The 26672-nt window shown below is 39.0% G+C and overlaps 4 protein-coding genes across 4 annotated transcripts; 2 read left to right on the top strand and 2 right to left on the bottom strand.

The window, feature by feature from the left end:
- Positions 1–2579: 2579 nt before the first annotated feature.
- Positions 2580–4657, bottom strand: LOC128237720 (uncharacterized). Its single transcript, XM_052953302.1, has 3 exons — positions 4628–4657; positions 4205–4368; positions 2580–3543 (listed from the first exon to the last, which is right to left on the bottom strand). Exons 1-3 carry the CDS (start codon positions 4655–4657, stop codon positions 2580–2582), a joined length of 1158 nt encoding a protein of 385 aa, XP_052809262.1.
- Positions 4658–16591: 11934 nt separating this feature from the next.
- On the top strand, positions 16592–18358 carry LOC128236546 (uncharacterized). The gene is made up of 4 exons (XM_052951467.1): positions 16592–16732; positions 16943–16984; positions 17154–17236; positions 17884–18358. The coding sequence occupies exons 1-4, from the start codon at positions 16690–16692 to the stop codon at positions 18079–18081; spliced, it is 366 nt and encodes a 121-aa protein (XP_052807427.1). The 5' UTR covers positions 16592–16689; the 3' UTR covers positions 18082–18358.
- A 589-nt stretch (positions 18359–18947) lies between these two features.
- LOC128237719 (U1 small nuclear ribonucleoprotein 70 kDa-like) lies at positions 18948–20051 on the top strand. The gene is made up of 2 exons (XM_052953301.1): positions 18948–19280; positions 19311–20051. Exons 1-2 carry the CDS (start codon positions 18948–18950, stop codon positions 20049–20051), a joined length of 1074 nt encoding a protein of 357 aa, XP_052809261.1.
- Positions 20052–21576: 1525 nt separating this feature from the next.
- Positions 21577–22451, bottom strand: LOC128237718 (neurofilament light polypeptide-like). The gene is made up of 2 exons (XM_052953300.1): positions 22404–22451; positions 21577–21939 (listed from the first exon to the last, which is right to left on the bottom strand). Exons 1-2 carry the CDS (start codon positions 22449–22451, stop codon positions 21577–21579), a joined length of 411 nt encoding a protein of 136 aa, XP_052809260.1.
- Positions 22452–26672: the final 4221 nt, after the last annotated feature.

Genomic DNA, 26672 nt, shown 5'->3' with positions numbered 1-26672 from the left:
AAACAATCCTTGCAAATGTAAACGTAGTTCGTTTCACATCGTTTGCGTAACAACTCGCCTACCCGACTGACCCAATGACCAATCTTATTAATATACTTGATATCGCAAAAACACTTATTGATATCTCGTTTTAAAAACGTTGCCATTCAGTCTAATTGCGGGACGGGATTGTCGCCCGTAATTTTTGTGCACCATTCCCGATCAAGCCTGTTAGAGCCCTTACATAAATTTCATAAACAGACTGTAAAAAGTTGTTACTACCTCTACACCGTTTGCAAACAGTTAAAGCCCATTCGGCATTTTTTTTTAAAAGTAGTGAGAACGATTTCGGTGTGATGGGGTTTTAAGCAGCATATGGTTAACGCCTAAGATATATTTCTAAAACGAGACCAAGGTTTATTAAAGGTGCCGAAGGAGTCTGCAATGTTTTTAATCAGTAATTCAATCACAATCATTCAAATGAAACGTGATCATGAATGTTTATGGAATAATTAATTAATTATGTTTTATGGAATTGGTAGTTCACAAACGACGTAAGGCTCCTCAGCATTGATATATAATGTAAACAGGCTTAGATTTAAGAAAGGTTTATATTACAATGCATTACTTCTTTTGTTGAGCGTTTAGTTTATATTTTCTTAAAGGGACTCGTTCATAATTCGGACTTTTTTACGAAATAAAGTGGTAAATTATGAGGAGTGTTAAAACAAGATATTGACGGCTGGAATCCTTCAACCAATGTTGACAATCATATATGTTCAAATAATGTCTTTGTTACTTACGCCATTCAACAAAAGACTGTTACATGATTGGTTGATTGACATTATCACTGGGTGCTACCTATGTTTTAAATAAAGGTTAAAATATCCATCACCTTAGTATGGTTCTATGGGCGAGTAGATTAAGTATTGGTTTCCTCATTTTATCTTGACAGTACCGTTGTGTGTTAGCTCCCCACTGCTATTAGGTTCTTTAATACTTTAATTGTGTTTTTTTTCTGCAAATTCGGTAACAAAGAGCAAATTAATTATAATACGAGTATATGTGGTTACAGATGCATAGCCAGGAAAACATATTTTGGGTGCCAAACATGAGCGAGTTACTGTAAAATAAAATAGTTTCTTGGAAGAACAAATCCTGACTCTTTTCTGGTTTTAGGTGTTAGGGAAAAATTTCTTTTCTTTAATTTTATGTATCTTTTGGTAAATAGTTCCTGAAATATAGCCAGATGAGCAATGTATTATTATTATTATTATTATTATTATTATTAATATTATTATTATTATTATTATTATTATTATTATTATTATTATTATTATTATTATTATTAATAACAATTATTATTAATTATTATTAATATTATTATTATTATTATTATTATTATTATTATTATTATTATTATTATTATAATTATTATTATTATTATTATTATTATTATTATTATTATTATTATTATAATTATTATTATTATTATTATCATTATTATTATTATTTACTGTTATTACTCCGGCGTCATATCACGTACAGTCTTGTCCCGTCGCGTCCAGTCACATACTTTGAATCGCAGGTAACATCAAAAGAATTGAACACACTGTCATGAAACTTGATAGGACTGTTGGCAAGCATGGTTTTTTGTGCACCTTCTAGTTTTGTCACATTCAACACTTAGTCTTATCAGAGTTATGGCTCTTGTCTTAATAAATAATGGATAAAATATTCACGAGTCTTGTGTTGAATGCAAAATATAGATATTCCACTTACAGTCATAACTAAATAAGTATATTTGTCAGAAAACTCTGTTGTGCACTTAATAAATTTGTCAAGTTCCACCGAACGCAGTGTACACAATCAGAGAATAGAAAGATTTTGGTGGGATCTTTACGTGATATGTACAAATGTTAGTAAAACAATGTTTTAGCCTTTCGATGAAGAGTACATTCTACGCAGTTCGTTTACTTGTCGCGACTTGTCCTCGTTGTTAACGGTTTGCCCGTGGATGGAATGCCTGTCTACCTGTAACCGGGGGGGGGGTAGAGGGGGGGGGAGGGGCGCCACTACATTTGTTTGTACAAGGCATCCTTTAACACAGAACGCAAGGTCAGACTAGAGGGCGAGTCTTCAACCAATACTGACCAAGTCCAGGAAGACCATATATTGCCCAAGTTTCGGTGAAGATACGGTTTTGCTAACCTTTTATCTTAAATTGACCGAGAACGTTATATAGAGAGTATATAATGGAACAGAAAAGAACCAATTTTATTCCACGTTAACAGTATAGCTTTTCTATAACAATACCATATACATATATAAACATTTCAACTCCATAATTGCAGTGAGCGACATTAAGAAATGTTTTAATTGACATAAAAAGGATTGACTGAAAATATTACTGTTTCAAATTAACGAAGCATAAACTTAAAGAGTTTTTCTGATCATATGCATATGATATACAACTAAGAAAATGAGATACATATATTATCACAGATTACAATTTAGATATGCTTACTCTTGAATGGTTTATTTGTTCAGGGATTGCACATCGTTACACATTGATTACTTTGATCGTGTTATTATCTTCCCTAGGCAAAGTCCATTTCCCAGAAGTCGCTGTTCAATTGCTGTTGCAGTTCGTTAGAAAACTCGTTGTACGAGTTATATGAAGTAGGCAGATCAAGCGTAACAGAACATGTGTGGGCGACAACCCTTCTTGCTAGCCCACGAAGGTGCACGAAATTAATGTATATGTTTGAAAAGTTGACAACATCGCTGCCACTACAAAACCGTAGGAAGTTCCTAAGTAGCTGATCGTAAGCGCTTTTGATAAATTGTCTCAGAAATTGGACGACTCTTTTCTGCTGTGGGTTTGCTATCTCCGCCGTTATCATGGCCGCAATTTTCCGGCCATCTGGGCGCAAGGATCGGAGGGTATTGGTCAGAGACTCGATGCTGTCGAAGGAACTCCGAAGCCTCTCCAGCCTCATGATAGTCAGTGGATATAGCGCCTGCTCTACACACATCACGCTGGCACATCGCTGAGCCAGCCGGCGAACGTTTCCAGCGTTTGGCATCTCCTTCACGTGATACCTGTCAAAAACATCAACGAGGTCGTCTTTATCATCATGTGTGAAACCGCCTGCCAACATCCGGGTCATTAATTTTCGTTTGTACCCGCCGAGAGTGGCCAGCCAGGATTGCATCAACATTTCTAGCGATACATCCCCAAACAAAGACCTGGCAATACTAGCAACGCTAAACTGTAGCGGAAGGTATCCGGCCTGTAGGAATCCCCTTACGAAAACATTCCCGATTGCTCTCCACATATTTTCAGTCACACTAGGGGATACAACAGGCACTGCTTCGACATCGCCCTCGAAATAACGCCCTATAACGTCGGTCCAGAAATCGGTCAGCACATCCCGAAAGACGCCCATGTTGTCAACCGCCTGCTCCCCAATGACTTCTACGTGTACATGTCTTTCGTCATCATTCTCGAAGTGGGCTAGTAGATCCGAGATCAAAGATGATCTTCTGACTTGGATAAGGCTGAAAGAAAGCAGACTTAATTGATTTTTTGAATTATTTAAATGTTTTATTTTGCTTTCTTTAACAAAAGCCATCATTTTTAGTCAATCACTCCGCAACTACCCTTAGTTTGAAACACTTATTGGCAAGGGACGTTTTCAAGAGATGAACAATATATCAGACTGAAAAAGGAATGCAAACATTTAAGTTATAACTGCATTCTTTAGTTTAAAATGACATATGTATAAAGTCCGATCAAAACTCCGGCAATTTTACAAATATTGCGGTTTGAATCCAAGGAAACGGTCATCCAGGGAAATTTGAATTAAGCAAAGCTCCAGTCTCAATCTGTATAACATGCATATTATTAACTAATTTAGAGCCTCAGACGGTTATATTGGATATGCATATATACAAAAGGCGGATTAATAAGTCAAGTCAAGTCAACAGTTTATTGAGTAATTAAAGGCCACTGGCCCAAATTACCTAACATACAAGAAAGGCATGAGTTGTGTCAGCGTAATTAATCGATACAAGCAAAGTGTAAATAAAAATCATGATGACTTCCCCTTAATCTTAACTATTAATGTCAGTTTAAGTGAAAACAATTTATCTCTACGGTTTTATGGCCGCCTGTTGTATGTTTATGTAGTATAAGAGTGAAATATTTGTATGTACTTACACGAATGGAGAATTTTCACCATTGGCAGATGCGGGTGGGGGATCCGTGGCGGATGGAGAATCCAGTGCATGTCCATGATCCCGTTCTAGTCGGTGAAGAGGTATGGATCGGGGAACCGGTGGAAGACATGAAACCGATGTTGGTCGATGATCCGGTCCGGTGAGCTTTAATTAAAAATATAAGTTTTCGACACAACCCTTCAATGACTGATGTCCAGGTCGCCGGACAAAGGACATATCAAATGTGCTGAATATAAACTTAACCTAGCCTTTGTCTAGCATTTGTATACTGATAACAGAGGAGCTTCCAAGAGACATAATTCAACAAGCTATACATTTATATATTTGCAAATTTGTAACCAAATTGATTCGTTTAATCCGACAATGCCACTTAAACACCGTATGTTTTTATTTCTGTGCTTACTTCGTCATTTTGCTGTTCCAATATCTGCATGTCATCAAAAAGGTCCCCGGATTGATTGTCTTGCTGGATTAAAATTCAAATATGTTCATAAATGAAATGATTATTTGTATAGTGATGTCACTCAAAAGAAAAAAAGAAGAAAACGAAGGGGAAGAAGAAGAAGCATGCATGTTTATCGCTCGTTTCAAAATTGCTCAGTTGCATGATAACAATACACATTAAGATAAGGAAGCCAATGCATTTCGACTCTGCTTCAACTAAGCCAGTAAATGACTAGCTAATTGAGCTATCCCGAAGAGTTAACATACTGCGCTCGGATTTTGATGAACCTATCTTTAACTTTCGCAAATGGAAGATACTAATAATCTGATATCTCTGTCGCAGTGATCCAATATTCTAAATACAATTAAAGTCGTTATTTTTAGGCGAAGAGACGGACGAACGCACAAATGGACGGAGAGACATAAACTTAATCTTTGCGCAGACCATATAAAAAGTCAACACTATGTAGCAAATAATGTTTCCATTCCATTTTTGGACGTACGGGAATAACGAATAAGAGGTTAGTATCGTGGATAGAGAAAGTTCATCCGGCAAGGCGGAGTAATATATCGGATTAAAATATGTTTTGTGCTACACCATGGCTACTTACATCTTCTATCCACTGAATGTCAATTATTGTTGCTGCACGAATTTCGTTTTCCGACAGGGAGCCCGTAAGAGTGGAAGCCGGAAAAGAATTATTCGATCCAGGGAAGTGGATGTTGAATTCTCTGGTTGCTCCAGGTTGACTTCCTGCTATGCTAACAATAACCTGCCAGATAACCAAGCAGACATATATCGCAAGCAAAAAGTTAATTTCCGTCAATATATAAACTTATATGACGAACATATCTTTATAGTCTTGATCGACCGACCGGTTGACCGATCAACCATCTGACCGACTAAATGATTGACTGACCGACTGACTGACCAACCTACCGAATTGCCAACGCGGGTATAATGACATGAATTTGATATAAACATTGCATGCTGTGAGCATTTTTGCTAAATCGTTACTTCTTTTTACTTACATCCATCGACATTGTAGGTGAAAACCGCCGCGTTAGTGTTGTCCCTCCGGGCAAACGAAATCTTATCATTACTCCTTCGGCGGGCTCTGGTGGTATCGCCGCATTTATGGCCTCGCGGATCTGAAAGTTGTTTACTTTAAGTTGTCAAAAACAGAACGTGTATCACTACTTAAACGTGAATAACACGTTTCTTATCTTATGCTTTTTTATTTTACATAATTGACCCCAGTGGCATGTTTGTCCATTACCATGTGGGTAAATTTGCCTCTCACGAGAGACTGGGGTGCACCCAATTTACCCCTGTTGTATTATGGACGTGTTTATATGACAAATAATGCTATTTAAAATATTTTATCAATATGTGAAAAAGCGATAACTAGATCTCATTATTTGTAGTATCGATATTAGATAGTAAACATGTTTTGATAATGTTATTGGTATTTCATCGTTTATCTCTTTGAGGGAAAAGGAACACATATGAAGAAATCGCGTGTTAATGTATCTTTCATTCATCTGTGTCGTTTTATCCATTCACACGTGTCTATTTGCGTTCCAAACACTGTTAAATTCGATATATATTGGTACATTCACAAAATGGTTATTTGATCATTTCCATTTCGTTATTCGCGAATATCCAACTGCCACCCAGTCGGTAGTTTGGGATAACTCATTTGATCGTTTGAACTATGGTTAATAATAACGATAATAATAAAATGGGCCAAGTTATCAGCGTGGTGCTGAAAAAGCTTTAAAAAGCATAATGCTTAAAAACAATTTTGAATGACCCTGTAGCAGTCTGAAAGAGTCAGCATGATGCTGAAAATTAAGCAAAATACAGGGTGGTGCCAGTGACACCCTAATCGTAGGTCCATTGGAAACCATGTTATGTAACGAACGTACTTGATTTACTCCTGCTAGCTCGTTCAGGAAGGCGCACGTGGACGAGCAGTTTTTAATGTGCTCTGACAGCGGGTCGTCATCGGCATTCAGACTTCTTAACTCCAGACCGCATGAAAAACATCGAACAAGGTCGAGGCCGTACCCTGAAATTTAACTGAAAAAAATATTGCAAGAAAGCCTTTATAGATAAGTCAATCTACATCAATTTGTTTGCATAAATAACCAAACTGATTTACCTCATGATGTACCAATGTTCCTTAATATATTTTAAACAAGATCATAGTGCATGCATATATGTATAAGGCATCAATTACGTTTACATTTCGAATTCAAATATATGTGTAACCATACGTGTAATGTACTTTAGTTCTGGCTTCCATATCTTTAATGTTGATATTTATTTTTTTGATGTTTACAACACATTAACACGTCCAAAAAGGTAATATATAACGTGTTCGCTGAAGTTCTTTAGCTAAATGTACTTATCAGGAGAGGATCCAGAAATTGACGTGATAGGTTACCTCCAAATTTTCAATTCGAATTTAACCATATAGCATGTAGTGAAATACTTGTAGAAACCTGTAGCATAAAATCCCGCATTAGCAAGTCTGGAGGAATCAGAAAGGAAGCTCCAGTTGTCGAAGCTTCTTATTCAAATGCTTAACTCAGCGTAGTCGGTATTTTCAGGCATTTAATTGTATGTAACGCAGAGCACTTGGTTATTTTATACTTTCGTCTATCAACGGTAATATCTTTCTAAACCTGATTATTCATACCTTACATTTATTCACACTATGAAAGTCACGCGGGAAACCGCAATCCATGTTACTATATATAGAGTGAAAGAGAAACAAAAAGAAATTTTGGAACATTGGAATCCCGCACATCAAGCCAAAACTTGATCTATCTCATTAGTGAAGTATTATTATCATACATGTACTTAAATTGCAAAACAAGTATTCAATGCACTTCGATTGTATTGATTATCAAACGCATTGTGCGTAAGCATATACTGCCCATAAATACAACGTATAGACCTTTCGTTACCTGGTGTATTGTACGTTCCTTGTTCTTCTTGTTCTTGTTCTTGGTCTTTTTGTACTTGTTCATGTTTTTGTTGTTGTTGTTCTTCTTCTTGTTCTTGTTTTTCTTCTATTGGTCACCATGCCGGACAAGTGGGTTTTCTCCGGGAACTCCGATTTCCCTACAACACACACACGCGCGCGCGCACACACGCACGCACGCACGCACGCACGCACGCACGCACGCACGCACGCACGCACACACGCACACACACACACACACACACACGCACACACACATATGGGCACGCGCGCGCGCACACACACATAATACACACTACCACACTCTCTTTTAGTATCGTTCCAACTAGAGTGATATATAACATGTTGAAATAATTTGTTTGGCAACCGTTTAAAACAAACATCAAATAGATGAACACTGGAAGGTTAAGATAACACCGTCGGTGCTTGAGGTGTTCGACGAACAAATATTAGTAGTTTCAAATTTCACAAAATCATGTTAACACCGAAACTCGCGCATTGTGTACTTCAATAAGCTGGTAAAATGATTTAAGCTTTTGAATTTATTTTTCTTCTTGGCTTTGCCGGTTATATATATAACATTGACCTTTGTGTTTTAATAAAAATAATTAAACTCATAATAATACAAAATAATAGTAATAATTAATAATAAAATAATAATATAAATAGTTTTATAAATAGTTTTATTAATTGTTTTGAAACAATGTGCCTTAAAATCTTTTAAAGGTTTTGATCTTTTGAAATAAATTAAAAATAAATTGAGTTAATATTTGTTGGCTTTCCAAAGCCATCGTAAACACGGACCTGATGGGTTTCCTGTGTGACGCCACGCGCATTGCTCGAGCCCTCGGTACTGAGAACTCAGGGACGGTCAGTTACAGTGTATCTAAGTTACACGATTTCATTTTACCTCGATTGTGAAGACATCTCCTAATTTATAAGACTCCTACTTAAATCTGTTTCCTGGTTAGAAATAAATGCTGATGTCCTTTTAGAAAAACAAAGAGGACGTTTCTTATATATGCAGTGGGCCTCGAGCCGATGGTATCTTGACTGAAATGAACACTCGTAGCGCAAATGCTATTTTTTATTGTTCAAGGTAGGCAGTTTAAGGCTTGCAGTCACATAACCACTTAGCTTTCAAAGGTCTTGCGGTACTATATAATTGAGGGTATGTCACATGATTATCGAGAAAATGTTAATTTGACATTATTCATGAAACCTATACAAATATTTTCATATGTAATCGTTCTTGCTAATTCCCTAAACAGCAATCAAATAACAGGCGGATAACTTAATAGTATAGTTTTACGACACCTGATAATTAACTTGTTAATTTTCACGTTACCTGTTGCCTATAAATCTATTACTTTAGTATGTATTTGTTTTTGGACGGTGCCCCTCAGGGCCCGTCCTAAGTAGGCACATCAGCCGATCGAACTACAAGCCAAAGCACGCCAATGCGCTCAGTAAATAGTTCGTATCATTGTTTTGAATACACAGTTAATTTAAAATGGTTGTTACATAGTTTTTTTCTAAAATATCTGGGCGAATAGTGAGGGAAGTGGGTCATGTATAACTGAAATTGACCGAGGACGTTATATATAGAGTATATAATGGAACAGAAAAGAACGTATTTTATTCCACGTTAACTTTATAGTTTTTCTGTAACAAAAACATATACATATATCATTATTTCAACTCCATAATGCAGTGACCGACATTAAGAATGTTTTAATTGACATATAAAGGATGGACTGAAAATATTATTGTTTCAAATTAACGAAGCATAAACTTATAGAGTTTTTCTTATCGTATGCATATGATATACAATTAAGGAAAGGAGATACACATAATATCACAGATTACAATTTAAAATGTGAACTAGATACGCTTATTCTTGAATTGGTTATTTGATCAGGGAGTGCATATCGTTACACTTTGATTACTTTTATCGTGTTATTATATTCCCTAGGCAAAGCCCATTTCCTCAAAAGCGCTGTTCAATTGCTGTTGCAGTTCGTTAGAAAACTCGTTGTACGAGATGTATGTAGTGGGCAGATCAAGCGTAACAGAACATGTGTGGGCGACAACCCTTCTTGCTAGCCCAAGAAGGGGCACGAAATTAATGTCTATGTTTGAAAAGTTGATAATATCGCTGCCACTACTAAACCGTAGGAAGCTCCTAAGTAGTTGATCGTCAGCGCTTTTGATAAGTTGTCTCAGAAATTGGACGACCCTTTTCTGCGGTCATTTCTAGCGATACTTACCCAAACAAAGACCTAATTGATGTTTTGAATTTTGTAAATGTTTTATTTTGCTTTCTTTAACAAAAGCCATCATTTTTAGTCGATCACTCCGCAACTACCCTTAGTTTGAAACAATTATTGGCAAGGGACGTTTTCAAGAGATGAACAATATATCAGACTTAAAAAGGAATGCAAACATTTAAGTTATAACTGCATTCTTTATTTTAAAATGACATATGAATAAAGTCCGACCACAATTCCGACAATTTTACAAATATTGCGGTGTGAATCTAGGGAAACGGTCATCGAGGGAAATTTGAGTTAAGTAAAGCTCCAGTCTCAGTATGTGTAACATGTATATTATTAACTAGAGCCCCAGACGGTTATGCATATACAAAAGGCGGATAATTAAGTGAAATTAATTTATCTATACTTTGTTCTATGACCGCCTTTTGTATGTTAATGTAGTATAAGAGTGAAATATTTATATGTACTTACACGATTGGAGAGTTTTCCCCATTGGCAGATGCGGGTCGGGAATCCATTGTGGGCCGTGGATCAGGTGTGGGTTGTTGATTCGGTGCCCAATCAGAATGTGACTTAAAAATACCACGGAATTCTAATTATTACGAAGTACATGAAATATTCGTTTTTGAAACAACCCTTCAATGACTGATGTCAAGGTCGCCGGACAAAGGACATATCAAATGTGCTTAATATAAAGTTATCCTGACTTCTTTCTAGCATTTGTATGCCGATAATGGAGGAGCTTCCAAGAGACATATTTCAACAAGCTATTCATTTATATATTTGTAAATTTGTAATCAAATTGATTCGTTTAACCCGACAATGCCACTTAAACACCGTGTGATTTTATTTCTGTGCTCTTTTCGTCATTTTGCTGCTCCAATATCTGCAGGTCATCATAAAGGTCCCCGGATTGATTGTCTTCCTGGATTAGAATTCAAATATTTTCATTAATGGAATGATTATTTGTATAGTGATGTCAAGAGAAAGGTAAGGGGAGAAAAGAAGAAGCATGCATATTCGTCGCTTGTTTTAAATTTTCTCTGTGCATGATAAAAATACACATTAAGATAAGGAAACCAATGCATTTCGACTCTGCTTCAACTAAGCCAATAAGTGACTAGTTAATTGAGCTATCACGAAGTGTTAACATACTGCGCTCGAATTTAGATGAACCTATATTTAACTTTCGCCAATTGAAGATACTAATAATCTGATATCTCTGTCGCAGTGATCCAATATTCTAAATGCAATCAAAGTCGTTATTTTTAGGCGAAGGAAGGGATGAACGCACAGTCAGACGGAGAGCCATACAGATTATCTTTATGCAGACCATATAACAGGTCAACACTATGTAGCAAGTTTTTTTTCCAGTCCATTTTATGGACGTACGAGAATAACGAATAAGAGGTAAGTGTCGTGGATAGAGAAAGTTCATCTGGCAAGTTGGAGAGCAATATCGGATTAAAAATATATTTTATGCGCTACAGCATAACTTCTTACATCTTCTATCCACTGAATGTCCATTATTGTTGCGGAACGAATTTCGTTTTCCGACAGGGAGTCCGTAAGAGTGGAAGCCGGAAAAGAATTTTTCGATCCAGGGAAGTGGATGTTGAATTCTCTGGTTGCTCCTGGTTGACTTCCTGCTATGCTAGCAATAACCTGCCAGATAACCAAGCATACATATATAGCAAGCAAGAAGTTGATTCCCGCTAATATATACACTTATATGACGAGCATATTGTCTTTATAGTCTTGATCGACCGTCCGATTGACCGATCAACCATCTGTTCGACTAAATGATTGACTGACCGACCGACTGACTGACCAACCTACCGAAATGCCAACGCGGGTATAATGACATGAATTTGATATAAACATTGCATGCTGTGAGCATTTTTCCTAAATCGTTACTTCTTTTTACTAACATCCATTGACATTGTAGTTGAAAACCGCCGCGTAAGTGTTTAACCTCCGGGCAATTGAAGTCTTTCCATTACTTCTTCGGCGGGCTCTGATGGTATCGCCGCATATCAGGGCTCGCGGATCTGGAAGTTGTTTTTTACCTTTAAGTTGTCGAAAACAGTTCATGTACATATACTAAAACGTGAATAACAATTTTCTTTTCTTATGCGTTTTTATTCTACGAGATTGACTCCGGTGGCATTTTTGCCCATAATCATGTTGGTAAATTTGCCTCTCACGAGAGACTGGGATGGATACAATTTACCCCTGTTGTAATACGGACGTGTTTATAGGACAAAAAATTCTATTTAAAATATTTTATCAGTATTTGTTAAAGCAATAACACGATCATATCATTTGCAGTATAGATAACTTTTTGAGAGTAAACATGTTTTGATAGGGTTATTTGGGATTCATATTATTTATTTTTTTAAGTCAAAGGTACACGTATAAAGAAATTGCGCGTTAGTGTGTCTTGCATTCATCTGTGTCGTGTTATTTATGTACTTGTAAGTATTTGCTTTCCGAACATCGTTAAATGCGATATATATTGGTACATTCACATAATGCGTTTTCGATCATTTCAAGTTGGTTATTCGCGAATTTTCAACTGCCACCTAATCGGTAGTTTGGAATTCAGTTGAACTTTGATCTATGGTAAATAATAATAATATAAAAAGGGGCCAAGTTATCAGCGTGGTACTGAAAAAGCTTTAAATAGCATGAGGCTTAAAAACAATTTTGAATGACCCTGTAGCAGTCGAAAAGTTTCAGCATGATGCTGAAAAATTAAGCATAATACATGGTGGTGCCATTAAGACCCTATCCGTACGCCCATTGGAAACCATCATGTTATGTAACAAACGTACTTGATTTTCTCCTGGAAGCTCGTTCAGGAAGGCGCACGTGTACGAGCAGTTTTTGGACTGTGCCCCTCAGGGCCCGTCTTAAGTAGGAACATCAGCCGGCAAATTGATCATCTTGTGCACAGTTGCTTCAACTAAGGCCTACGTTTTTAATTTTGAGTACAACATTGAACTTTGAACCATGTGTACTGTTTTGAAAACATCTGTTAATGTTATGCTTCGGTTATCTTGATTGAGTCCTTTTGGCGTATTTGTTATGCAACTGGAATAAAATTTTGACCATGATGTAGTTCTGCACACAAACATTAACGATGATATTGCCGGGTGACCGTTTCATCAACTTTTCAAAGCTACAGCAATAAAATGAATATGTTTGGAAAATAAATATCAAGCTTAGATATTTGGTTTGAAGCATTGTCTAATTGTCCTCACCTAAGAGTGTTCAAGTCATGCTCCTATATTCAAGATTAGGTCCCGATGATTTTCTGTGTTTATAAGAGAAAGGACTTAGTTCTATACTTGCAGCAGACCGAACAATGTCACCGTCCATCAGCACTTTCAGTGCTTTGATTTTATGTGCTCTGACAGCGGGTCATCATCGGCGTTCAGATTTCTTTGCTCCAGACCGCATGAAAAACATCGAACAAGGTCGTGTCCCTACGCTGAAATTGAAATCCTCTACGCTTACGTGAATTTATTTCATTTGGTTTAATTTGAGTAATTAACCAAGTATATTTAATCCATTATGTTCCAACTTCCGGTGACATTTTACACAATGTCATATAAAATGCAAATAGCTATTAGCTGTAATAAATGTACAACCGAAACCCGTTGGCTCGAACTCGCTTGGCTCGAATTTCTCGTTGGCTCGAACCAGATAAAAGGACTGATTTCTTTATACTGAAGGTAAACATTCCTGCTTGGTTCGAATTCTCTGAGGTTTGGGGTATATTCGGCGGTCCCTCAGAGTTCGAGCTAACGGGGTTCGACTGTATAAGGTATAAGTAATGTATACATTTCGATTCAAATATTTTTTTATTGAGGGGAGCAAATGAAAATGCGTACGTGAAGTATTCTTCTTGGTACTCCGCGACCATCCGCAGCTGTATAAAAGAGAACACAAATGAATAAATTGGATTGTTCTACTAAATTTTTATTTCTAGATTTAACTATCAAACAATTAACAAAACACTTAAAAAATATATGGTATAATGGGCCCATCCAGACTGTAATACACTCGGTGACCACTTCTTATTTTATATAAATCCGCCATCTTGGACGCAATAGAAACTGATCGCTTTTCGGGCGCGCTCGGGCGTAACATTATTGAGACGGCGGCTCCGACGTGACGCTACAGAAATCTAGCCAGTCGTTGGCGGTCCGCCGAGCAGGAATGTGAATCAGGTGGGTTCATCCAGTCGATATGCACTCAGTGACCCCACTGTATATACTATATAAAGCCGCCATCTTGGACGACGTAGAAAATGAGTCGTTTTATGGGGGGGGGGGGCTCAAGCGGAACTCTTTGAGGGTATCGATTAAACGTTTTCGTTAGCAGATGCATATTTTATATCAATAGACAGGTACACCCAAATGTTTAAATTATTTAACATATGTAACAGTGTATTGGTTACGGTCAGAGTGTTTATAATTTTAAACTGAAAATACTTACTCTACGTATGTACGGTGTCTGTGGTGTAAAGTTTATTTTACTCGCTTACCATGCCAGCGGTCCCGGGTTCGATCAAAGGAGCGGGTGGGGGGTAAAAAAACTAAAAGTTCTTTCTTGTTTTAATCAAATTACAATTATCTTATCATATAAATACGCAGACTCAATGGAGCGTATCCTCCTCCTAATAGAGCACAGGGAGCGCCTCCTCCTCCTCACGGAACACAGGGAGCGACTCCTACTCCTTCTCAACCTCATGGAACATAGGGAGCGACTCCTATTCCTTCTCAACTTCATGGAACATAGGGAGCGACTCCTACTCCTACTCCTCCTCAACCTCTTGGAACATAGGGAACGACTCCTACTCCTACTCCTCCTCAACCCCATTGAACATAGGGAGCGACTCCTACTCCTACTCCTCCTCAACCTCTTGGAACATAGGGAACGACTCCTACTCCTACTCCTCCTAATCCCCATTGAACATAGGGAGCGACTCCTACTCCTACTCCTCCTCAACCACATGGAACATAGGGAGCGACTCCTACTCAACCTCAACCTCATGGAATATAGGGAGCGACTCCTACTCCTCCTCAACCTCATTGAACATAGGGGGAGACTCCTACTCCTACTCCTCCTCAACTTCTTGGAACATAGGGAACGACTCCTACTCCTACTCCTCCTCAACCCCATTGAACATAGGGAGCGACTCCTACTCCTACTCCTCCTCAACCTCTTGGAACATAGGGAACGACTCCTACTCCTACTCCTCCTCATCCCCATTGAACATAGGGAGCGACTCCTACTCCTACTCCTCCTCAACCACATGGAACATAGGGAGCGACTCCTACTCAACCTCAACCTCATGGAATATAGGGAGCGACTCCTACTCCTACTCCTCCTCAACCCCATTGAACATAGGGGGAGACTCCTACTCCTACTCCTCCTCAACCTCATGGAGCACAGGGAGCGACTCCTTCTCCTACTCCTCCTCAACCTCATTGAACATAGGGAGCGAATCCTACTCCTACTCTTCCTCAACCTCATGGAACACAGGGAGCGACTCCTAATCCTACTCCTCCTCAATCTCATGGAACATAGGGAGCGACTTCTACTCCTACTCCTCCTCAACCTCATTGAACATAGGGAGCGACTCCTACTCCTACTCCTCATCAACCCCATTGAACATAGGGAGCGACTCCTACTTCTACTTCTCCTCAACCTCGTGGAGCGCCGATAGCGCCGCAGGGAGCGCCGAGAGCACCGCAGGGAGCGCCGGGAGAAAAGACAATGATCCTACAACATCCGTTCACCATGATGATATCTGGACACACAGGTGTGTTTTGCTTCCTGCTGCGGCGGCGCTCTCGGCGCTCCTTGCAGCGCTTCAGGCGCTCTCTGCCCTTCATTCTGCTGATGTAAATTGTTTTGACTATGCTCTTTGAAATCGTTTTTTTTTTTAATTCACTACATTACCCATTCAACTATTAATCTGAAATTGCGCGTATATGTACGTGAGTTAAGTGGTCGAGCTAGCGTTAAGTGGCTATGCTATCGCCTGTCATTAAATAGAAATGCCCCCTCATAGATAACACAGCTGGAAGGGTTACCGTCCAGCCAGTTTGTTGTATTGTAGACTTTAGAATACTATCAGAATAAGTGTGCGTATAGCACGCAATAGCGTGATAAATAGACTGCAATTTGTCTCATTTAAAATGCATTCTCATGCATCAGAGGTATGATAATGATGGATCTTAAGCATAGTTAATTATGGAATGGTATTCAGGTTAATTAATTGCATTTAATATGCTTAATGACATTTGTATTATACTTGATGACTTCCCGTTCGGGTACTTACACTGGTATGCGTTATGTTGGTAAAACATATTGTCATAAAACAAACAAGCCAAATTCAAAGTCCCATTACCGTCGTTCTGTAGTAAGAAACTGTAAAGCAAATGTCAGTTTTCAATGTGTTCCCGCAAATCCACTTTCAATACCGACTGAATTCAATACTAGGTTCTTTGTTTGATTTAAGGTTGAGAAAGGAGAAAAAATATGAAAATCTATAGGTTTTCCAATAGAGAGTTATATAACGTATTGAAATAAGTTGGCAACCGTTCAAAAACAAATGGATTTGTGCGACGAACGGGTATTGTTAATATTTCATGAATATTAGTAATTTCAAATTGCACAAGATCACATTTACGCGGAGATAAGCGCATTGTGTACTTCAATTCGCTTGTAAAATGGATAAAGCTTTTGGATTTATTTTACTTCTTGGCTTCGCCGGTAATATATATATTAAATAATAATAATACAACTAAAAATAAAAAAAAATAAAAAAAAATAAATAATAATAATAATAATAATAATAATAATAATAATAATAATAATAATAATAAAAATAATAATTTTATTTGTGTTGAATCTTTTAAAGGTTTTGATTGTTTAAAATGAATTAAATCTGATTGGGTTAATATTCTGTTTGACTTTCCAAAGGTGTCGAAAGCACGGAACTGCCGGATATACTGAGTGACCTCGGTAATATAATTTATCAAATAATAGTAAAAAATAAAAATAATAATAATAATAAATAATAATAATCAATAATAAAATTGATATGATTATTTGTGTTGAATCTTTTAAAGGTTTTGATTGTTTTAAATGAATTTAATCTGATTGGGTTAATATTCTGTTTGACTTTCCAAAGCCAAAACAGTCAAGGGAGTGGACGAATTTGTGCAGATCGGCACGCACCTTGCTGGAACCCTCGGCACTAAGGACTCAGGGGAGGTAAGCTACAGTGTGTCTTAGTTACACCATTTCATTTAACCTCGATTGTATAGACATCTGAATTTATAAGACTCAAAATGAAACCATTACCTGGTTAAAAACCGAACATGATGTCCTTTTAGAAAGACGTTTAAAATATATTGTAGAGAGGTATGAACCAATGATTATTAACTGGAATGAACACATAATGCCCATATGCTCTTTTAATAGTTAAAGGGGAGCAATTTAAGGCTTTCAGACACGAAATCACTTGATTTCAAAAAGATTGCAGTAATGATGGAGAATATGTCGTATGATTTTCTAAGAAATGGAAAATCGACTGTTTTCATGAAACCTATACGAATATCTTGATATGTTATTTTTTTTCTAAACTGCAACCAAATTAATGGTGGATAATTTAAAAGTTTTCACGATACCTGATATTTAACTCATTAATCTTAACGTTACCAGTTGCCTATTAATATATATATGTATTTGTATACAAGATGTTGATTTTTTTTCGCAAAAGTTTTCATGTAATATCTCCGGACAATTGCGGTAACCATTCATCGGACTCCACACACTTTAACCACTCCAATTGCGTTTTTACCCCGAAAATGACATCAATCCGGCAATGCATTCCTTAAATGGTTATATGGTTATTTCAGATACCTTTTGGTGAGGATGGGAGGACGATAAGCTGGTCCTTTAAAGGGAAGATGATTGGCTTCCAGTGGAAATACATGGGAATATGCACTGACTCCAAAACGGGCCATACTGAGACAGTGTTCATGGAAAGCAGAGGGGGAGCATTGGACCACTGCTTAACGAACCTCATAGGGAGACTCAAAAGAGAGGAACTTTAATTGTTTACTATTATCAGGAATGCAGACACTTGATACAGTTCTTTAGTGATACTGATTTAGTTTCTTTATACATTCGAATGGCAAATGTTTTAAAACATATAAACATATAGCAAGTTTAAAATCTTTAATACCTACCTAGTTTCCAGCTTTGAGGTTTTCAAAATGTGAAGAAGAATATTAAGAAGAAATAACAATCTTTGTAACAAATGACCAGCTTATGAAAATGATTTGCACTTAATTATGTATTGTACTAAATTTGAAAGTTATGAATCTTTTACATCGTTTTGTGATAATAAGTTTTCAAATATGATTCAGGTCTACTTTAAGCGGTATCTTAGTTCAATGAATCATTATGACATATGAAATAACACTGAAGGGAAATAAAATAAATATCTACACTGTTGAAGAAATACGAATAACTCTTTAACCGCCGCACAAGCTAATATATCAAATACCCGTTTAATTTGTTTCTGACCGCGTATTTTTGGCTAATAGCGTCAAATGCCCATTTGTGATCAAACATTACCATGTCAGTATACAATCCTCAAGCAGTGTTGAGTTATAGTAAAATAGTATTAGTATGCGTTTACCAAAATAAATGGGCATGGAGCGTCGCAGAGTGTTTGAAATACAAAAATTCCAAATACTGTTTAAATCTAACGACTCACCTGATAAATATAACTTACGACTGATTGCGGATTAAAGGTTCTTTCTTGTTTAAATCAAATTACGATTATCTTATCCAATAAATACACAGAATCAAAGGAGCGTATCCTCCTTCTCATGGAACACAAGGAGCGAATCCTACTCCTACTCCTCCTAAACCTCATGGAACACAGGGAGCGACTCCTACTCCTCCCAACCTCATGGAGCGCCGAGAGCGCCGCAGGGAGCGCCGAGAGCGCCGCAGGTGGCGCCTAGAGCGCCACAGGGAGCGCCGAGAGCGCCGCAGGGAGCGCCGAGAGCGCCGCAGGGAGCGCCGAGAGCGCCGCAGGGAGCGCCGAGAGCGCCACAGGGAGGCCGAGAGCGCCACAGACAGCGCCGCAGGGAGCGCCGCAAGGAGTGCCAATAGCTCCGAGAGCGCCGCAGGGAGCGTCGAGAGCGCCGCAGGGAGCGTCGAGAGCGCCGCAGGGAGCGTCGAGAGCGCCACAGGGAGGGCCGAGAGCGTTACAGAGAGCGCCGCAGGGAGCGCAGAGAGCGTTACAGAGCGCCGCAAGGAGTGCCAGTAGCTCCGAGAGCGCCGCAGGGAGCGTCGAGAGCGCCGCAGGGAGCACCGAGAGCGCCACAGGGAGCGCCGGGAGCGCCGCAGGGAGCGCCGAGGGCGCCGCAGGGAGCGCCGAAAGCGCCGCAGGGAGCGCCGAGAGCGCCACAGGGAGCACCGCAGGGAGCGCCGAGAGCGTTACAGAGAGCGCCGCAGGGAGCGCCGAGAGTGTTACAGAGAGCGCCACCGGGAGCGCCGAGAGCGTTACAGAGAGCGCCGCAGGGAGCGTCGAGAGCGTTACAGAGCGCCGCAAGGAGTGCCAATAGCTCCGAGAGCGCCGCAGGGAGGGTCGAGAGCGCCGCAGGGAGCGTCGAGAGCGCCGCAGGGAGCACCGAGAGCGCCACAGGGAGCGTCGAGAGCGCCGCAGGGAGCGCCGAGGGCGCCACAGGGAGCGCCGCAGGGAGCGCCGAAAGCGCCGCAGGGAGCGCCGAGAGCGCCACAGGGAGCACCGCAGGGAGCGCCGAGAGCGTTACAGAGAGCGCCGCAGGGAGCGCCGAGAGCGTTACAGAGTGTTACAGAGAGCGCCACAGGGAGCGCCAATACCGCCGAGAGCGCCACAGGGAACGCCGCAGGGATCGCCGAGAGCGCCGGGGGGAGCGCCGCAGGGAGCGACGAGAGCGCCGCAGGGAGCGGAGGGAGAAAAGACTATGATCCTACAACATCGTTCTTTTTTAATTCAGTACCATTACCCATTCAAATATTATTCTGAAATTGCGCGTATTTGTAAGAGATTTGTGGTCGAGTTAGCGTTAAGTGGCTGTGATATCGAATGTCATCAAATAGAAATGCCCCCTCAGAGTCAAAACTTTGGCCGGCTGGCACCGGCCACAAGGAAGCGGCAAGAGGACGGTGTTGAACGGTATGAGGACGGTATGAATACGTTATGAAAACGGTAACACTGTATGAACACGTTCACAACACGCTCATAAACCGTTACAGAACGGTGATGAACGGGCAAAAAAAATCCACCGTCTGCAACGTGTTGTAAGCGGGTTGTGAACGTGTCATGAACGTGTTGATACCGTGCCACCGTCTTCATACCGTATTCATACCGTCCTCATTACAGTGTTCATACCGGACTGCCAACGGGTGTTTCCAAAGCGGTACCGCCTGATTCTGACGGCGCCGCCTCCCTAACGCATGGGTAACATCCTGTTAACGCCTTGACGTTACCATAACGTCCTATAACGGGTCCATAACGTGTCCTTACCTTCACAGTAGCGTCATATGAACGTGCCATTACCAACAAATTTACTTTTGTCACCGTGTGCCACCGTTTGTCACTAATTATTGGGTATATATAGAGGGGTTGCGTCAGATGAGCTTTACTTTTTCTTGTGTACATGGTCGTATGAGTCGGTGACCAACTGACCAACTGACCAACTGACCATGGATTGTCCTGACAGGGTCCGACTCATGTACATGTTGGCTATTGCCAAGCGTGAGCGTGATGAGTTGGACCTGGACGTCAATGACCACATTGTCAGGAGAAACCAGAGAAGGGCACAGAGAGGCCAACGCAAGAGATGCGCTTGGACGAGGGGGTGGGTGAGGCGTCGCCGTGAGTTTGTCCCCGCTTGTGCTGTTTACACGGGGACACATTGAACACTGGAATTTGCTGTACAGTTTCCGACGTAGAATAAGAGAATGGGAAGAAACCGGAAATCGTGGCTTTTTCGTCACAAAGGAAAGTTACCCTAAGCGCCTGTACTAAATGTACCTATACAAAATGTTGCCTTCCGCCGTAGCAAATAACGTAATTTATCACGTGTTATACACACACTGAGGCTGATATTGTTAGAAAAGGCCAATACCATCAATACATTATTTAAGAACATGTTTGATAAAGATAAGCTGTCTTTTTATTACCAAATAATATGTTGTCAATAGATTTTCCAAAACCTCGATACTATTCTGAACAATAGGATTTGTATTAATGGAATTAATAGTGGGTTAATACTTCTTTTTAAGGTCGTTAACATATGCAAATGAACGAAGAATGGTTTAGAGCGCGAGTGCGTAGGCTATGGTATCTTTCGGTCTTTTGATATAAACCATACATGTATTTAAAATATATATATTTATCAAACGCATTTCGCGTAAGCTATACTGTTCATGGAAACACCTGATGGACTATAGTTACCTGAGGTATAGTATGTACCTGCATATATTAAGTGCTTAATAGTGTGATAGTTTACTAGTTTTATCATTTACTTAATCGGTTACAATGCATTTCATTTTTCATATTTTTTATCAAGAGGCATGTTGGTCTCCTCCGCCACCTCCTCAGCCTCCTCCTTCTCCTCCTCCTCCGCTTCCTCCTCCTCCTCCCCCGCTTCCTCCTTTTCCTCCTCCGCCTCCTCCTCCTCCGCCTTCCCCTCCTTCACCTCCACCTCCTCCTTATCCGCTTCCTCCTCCTCCGCCGCCACCTCCTCTGGGTCCTCCTCCTTCTTCTCCTCCTCCTCCGCTTCCTCCACCTCCTCCTCCTCCGCCGCCTTTTCCTCCGCTTTCTCCTCCTCATCCGCCTCCTCTCCGCCACCTCCTCCACCTCTCTGCTTCCTCTCTGCTTCCTCCTCCTCCGCCTCCTCCTCCGCCACCTCCTCCTAATTCTCCTCCTTCCCCGCCTCCTCCTCTGCCTCCTCCTTAAACATACCATTTCATTTATTAGTTTACATGTATACAGTTATAATAATACATTTGCATAACTGTTTTTTACATACATGAAACTGCTTATCGTTGATGAGAGTAGCAATATTAGTGCCTTAATGTATCATAAGTTGATATACACAACGTTTCAACAATGAAGGCATTCCAACAACTGACTCCTTTGCATGCGAGACAGACCTTACACAATCAAATCAAATCTTCTTGCAGTTGCATGATACTGGATGACAGCCAGTTTGACACGTGTGCCTTATTACTTTCATAATATGAGCAGTTGGTGCTGTTTCAGTTGTCACTGTATATAGTTGTTTGTTACTCACTACTTCCCAACCCCAAATTAGCGGGTTCAAAACAGTGTGTCATTCCCAGTCCTGAATTTAAACAAATACCCACAAACTGTATCTTTTAACACATAGTACTTCATCACCACTTTTGATCCAAGCATTGTCATTAATTTGCACAACGGTATCTTTCATTCTTATAAGAAAATCATATAAAACCAATTTTTTATATAAATGGCCTCAATTTTACGATTCCGATAAATATTCCGATGAATTAATGAAACATTTAGACATTTCCACCGGTTGTCTACGGGATATATACCTGATGGGTTTAGTACGTGACCCCATATGATATATACGGGGCTGAGGAAACCATATTCGGGTTCGAGTTTCGCTCTCACCCATACGGGTTCCTTTGTCCTGTACATTCCATATCGGGTCACCTACTAACCTCGTAACGTATATATCACGTCTACAATATGGTAGCATGTTTAAATGATTCCTTTATTTATCGGAGTCGGAAAATAGACGATATATGCGATATAAATTTGGTGAGCCAATATGGAAATATATTGGGTCGCCGGTCATGGCCCATTGTTGTCGCGTCATTCATGTTGGAGGCTTGATAAAGACAAAATCCAGAAACTCATACTTTTGTTTACATATTTCAACATTTTGCCCCCAAAATCACATTTCACAATATATGTGTCTCCACATAAGGTATCTATGGTGATGTAAATATAATTTCCTACGTTTGAGTAAAACGAATTAGAAGGAAATTAATTTCCCTTGTTTATAATGTAATAACCGCCAGGTGGCGATTGATAAGCACGAGGAATTCGTGCGAATATGAATGTAAAGGCATTCAGCTTTGGGGAACCGATCCGTTCACATCGATTCAATTGATTGTTAAATTTGAGGTCGTACCGGGCAGTATGCAGCAGTCCGTGTTTACTGAATAGGCCGTATAAAGCATGGTTTAAATCCTCGTGCAGAGGGTAAGTCGTATTGAAAATATGTTTGTTGGATTTATATGATATTACGAATTACATGTATGATCATAATTATTCAATATACGTAGTAGAAAAGTGAAAAATTCAGAAATGATGAGTTTATTCAGTTCATATGTACTGTGTTATTAGTGAGAAAATGTCCTTGTTTTTAAAAGCATCGATAAATTTGTTCTAGAGAAAATATTTCCGCTATTTTCATATTTAGTGCTTCGAGTTTTACTTATAAAGAGTGTTTTTCGTTGACATATTATTAAAGAATATTTAGGTGACATTTTATTTCTGTTTTGCGAGCTACACGTTGGAGAAAGATGCAAAACAAAGAAGTCGGGGCTACATAATTTCGCGGTTCAACCACGTGGGTGTGAACGCATGAGCTGGTCAAGATGGTCATCTCGTGACAACATTTTTGGGTTGATGTCATCGCCTGTTCACGTGCCACGCTTCCGGTGTATTTCCCTCGACTGTTGGGGTTTTCTGTTATAATATCACCAGACAGCGTCACCCATAGTTGTGGCCATACAGGCAACATAAAAGATAAGTATTATAAATAAAATTCAATCAGCTCTGAATTGAAAGAGAAAGATTTTAAGCAATGCTGTTAAATCTGCAAAGCATTACAAATGATAATTATGGCAGAGCCATTGGCTTTAAGTTCAATGATGAGGCGTATGGAGCGTTATGGAGTCTGTCCGTGTGTATGTCAGTAAAATGTGTTCGATATAAAAGGAATTCATATACTTATTATTCAATATTCAGTTTGTAAATGGTGTGATACTACCGACATATTCAAGTACTTACTGTATATAAAAGTGTATATACATTAATTTTCACAATATTTCAAATTCGGTAGGAAAGGCACTTCTATGTTATACGCAAGGATTATCAAAAGTAGTAAGTTTTTAAATAAAACTGCTCGCAAAATGTCATGAAAGATTGCATGGGCTAATTTGGGTTGGTCTATTTGTGCCCCCGATCACAATGATTACACATGTATTCAAGAAAATGTCATTTGATAGAGCATCAGGAGTTCTGATTGTTCCATGCTGGAAATCGGCATTGTTTTGGCCGTTTATTTGTCCGAATGGATCATTTGTAAGGGAGGTAACCGATTGGTTTGATTTACCTACTAGGAGATAGTATTATGTCCCTTGCAGAAACGTTAAAGGCATCTGTGTAAATGAACAGGCAATAATTTACGTTACGTATTGATATATGGTCTTTGTTTATAGTAAAAACAGTATTGCACGATTTGATCTAATGTTGCTTGGTCTAAGAAATATGACAGTATTGTCCTTGTTTGACCGCGGGCAGTATTGCAAGGCGCAGAAATCTATTTTAATCATGTAAATAGCGCGGGCAGTATTGCAAGGCGCTGGTTTTGATTCAATTTGATATTTAAAGAGAGCGCGGGCAGTATTGCAAGGCGCTGTATTTGATTCGTTTAGACATATGAAAACAGTGTGCACAGGCAGTATTGCAAGGCACAAAAATGCATGATAGATAAACATAATATGCACAGAGCGCGGGCGCGCAGTATTGCAAGGCGCCAGTTTTTCTAGTTGAGCTATTTAAAGAGCGCAGGCAGTATTGCAAGGCGCTGTAATTTTATAATTCAGTCATGCAAACAAAGCAGAGGCAGTATTGCAATTTTTGGATGTAGATACGATTCGAATGTCATTGATGTTTCTTTGGAGATAAAACGTTGCCAGAATTGGTTTATATTTGCATGTAAAATAACATGATATATGTCGATTTTAAATGTAAAATAATCATGCATAAAATTTTGGTTGTATTCGATACTGTTTTGTATTGTAGATATTATTTAATGCAATTTTATGATTAAAAAGAAAAAGAGTATGTTCAGATTTGATATTTTTTCGTAAAACAATTACATTGTTTACAAAAAGAGTTTTTGGTTTTGAAAGATATTTAATAGTATGGAGAACACATGTATGATGAATGGGGTACTTTGTCTGGAGTGGCTGATTATCATGATACAGGTACTTGTTAATATGCAAATATTGTTATAAACTTATAAAAAACCGGCATTGCTGATTCACGGAAGCATCATCAGAGATGTTTTGTTATAGTACACGGTGGCATCACCAGTAATAGTTTATATGTAATTATTGTTATAAAGTTTTTAACAAACGATATTGAAGAGTCATTACGGAATCGTCAAAAAGCTGATTCGTTTTAGAACACGGTGGTAATACCAGATATAGTATATAAATGTAAATATTGTTTTAAATGTGTAAAATCAACACTTATTCATGGAGGAATCGAAAGAGCTTAATTGTTATAGTACACGGTGGTTTTACCAGTAATAGTTTGTATGTAAATATAGTTATAAAAGCAACATGGAGTGATGATTCAACATTGATGATTTAACGACAGAATGGCCGGATGTGAAACATATGAAGTTATAATAAGCGGCATCGCTGATTCATGGCGGAATCGCCAGTGATGAATCATTTTAGTACACGGTGGAATCACCAGTACTAGTTAATATAAAGATATTGTTATGAAGTTATTTAAAACGGCAACCCTGATTCATGGCGGAATCGCCAGAGATGAATCATTTTAGTACACGGTGGAATCATCAGTACTAGTTAATATAAAGATACTGTTATGAAGTTATTTAAAACGGCAACCCTGATTCATGGCGGAATCGCCAGTGATGAATCATTTCAGTACACGGTGGAATCACCAGTACTAGTTAATATAAAGATACTGTTATGAAGTTATTTAAAACGGCAACCCTGATTCATGGCGGAATCGCCAGAGATGAATCATTTTAGTACACGGTGGAATCACCAGTACTAGTTAATATATAGATACTGTTATGAAGTTATTTAAAACGGCATCCACTGATTCATGGCGGGATCGTCAGAAATGAATGATTATAGTACACGGTGGTTTCACCAGTACTAGTTTATATGTAAATATTGATGTTTTGTTGACTTATATGAATGTAATAATTCTCCAGGATATAGCTATTAGTATCTTCAAAGTTTGTATGAAAAATTCAATCTCGCTTGAGTTAGAATGGATACCGAGATCCCAAAATGAAAGGGCAGACTTCTTATCTAGAATAGTGATTATTATGATTGGGGTATCTCGTTTGAAATTTTGGACATAGTTATTCAGAGGTTTGGCATATAAGATGTAGACTGGTTTGCATCAGAACACAATGCTAAATTGACAGTATTTTTCTCTAGGTCTTCAACAGGGACGGATGCCTTTTTTAGAGTCATACGCAAACCAAAAAAAAAAAATTGATCGAGTAAAGGGAGTTTTGGTAGTTCTTTATTGGAAGTCAGCTATGTTTTGGCCATTATTGTGTCCAAATGGGATATTCATATCAAATAT

This window comes from Mya arenaria, chromosome 6 (genome assembly GCF_026914265.1).
Source record: "Mya arenaria isolate MELC-2E11 chromosome 6, ASM2691426v1".
Taxonomy (NCBI): domain Eukaryota; kingdom Metazoa; phylum Mollusca; class Bivalvia; order Myida; family Myidae; genus Mya; species Mya arenaria.
The sequence above is the reverse complement of the archived record's forward strand: the minus strand, read 5'-3'. Positions and strand labels throughout refer to the sequence as shown.

Excerpts from the sequence above, each read along its gene's own strand:
- LOC128237720 (XM_052953302.1), bottom strand. The coding sequence starts at position 4,657 with ATGCAGATATTGGAACAGCAAAATGACGAA. Across the intron at positions 4,369-4,627 it reads TGGAACAGCAAAATGACGAA|CTCACCGGACCGGATCATCG; the intron begins GTAAGCACAGAA and ends TTTTAATTAAAG. Across the intron at positions 3,544-4,204 it reads GGTGAAAATTCTCCATTCGT|CCTTATCCAAGTCAGAAGAT; the intron begins GTAAGTACATAC and ends GCTTTCTTTCAG.
- LOC128236546 (XM_052951467.1), top strand. The coding sequence starts at position 16,690 with ATGGATAAAGCTTTTGGATTTATTTTACTTCTTGGCTTCGCCG. Across the intron at positions 16,733-16,942 it reads TTTACTTCTTGGCTTCGCCG|GTGTCGAAAGCACGGAACTG; the intron begins GTAATATATATA and ends GACTTTCCAAAG. Across the intron at positions 16,985-17,153 it reads GGATATACTGAGTGACCTCG|CCAAAACAGTCAAGGGAGTG; the intron begins GTAATATAATTT and ends GACTTTCCAAAG.
- LOC128237719 (XM_052953301.1), top strand. The coding sequence starts at position 18,948 with ATGGAGCGCCGAGAGCGCCGCAGGGAGCGCCGAGAGCGCCGCAGGTGG. Across the intron at positions 19,281-19,310 it reads CCGCAGGGAGCGCAGAGAGC|CTCCGAGAGCGCCGCAGGGA; the intron begins GTTACAGAGCGC and ends GAGTGCCAGTAG.
- LOC128237718 (XM_052953300.1), bottom strand. The coding sequence starts at position 22,451 with ATGCTTGGATCAAAAGTGGTGATGAAGTACTATGTGTTAAAAGATACA. Across the intron at positions 21,940-22,403 it reads ACTATGTGTTAAAAGATACA|GTGGCGGAGGAGGAGGCGGA; the intron begins GTTTGTGGGTAT and ends AATTAGGAGGAG.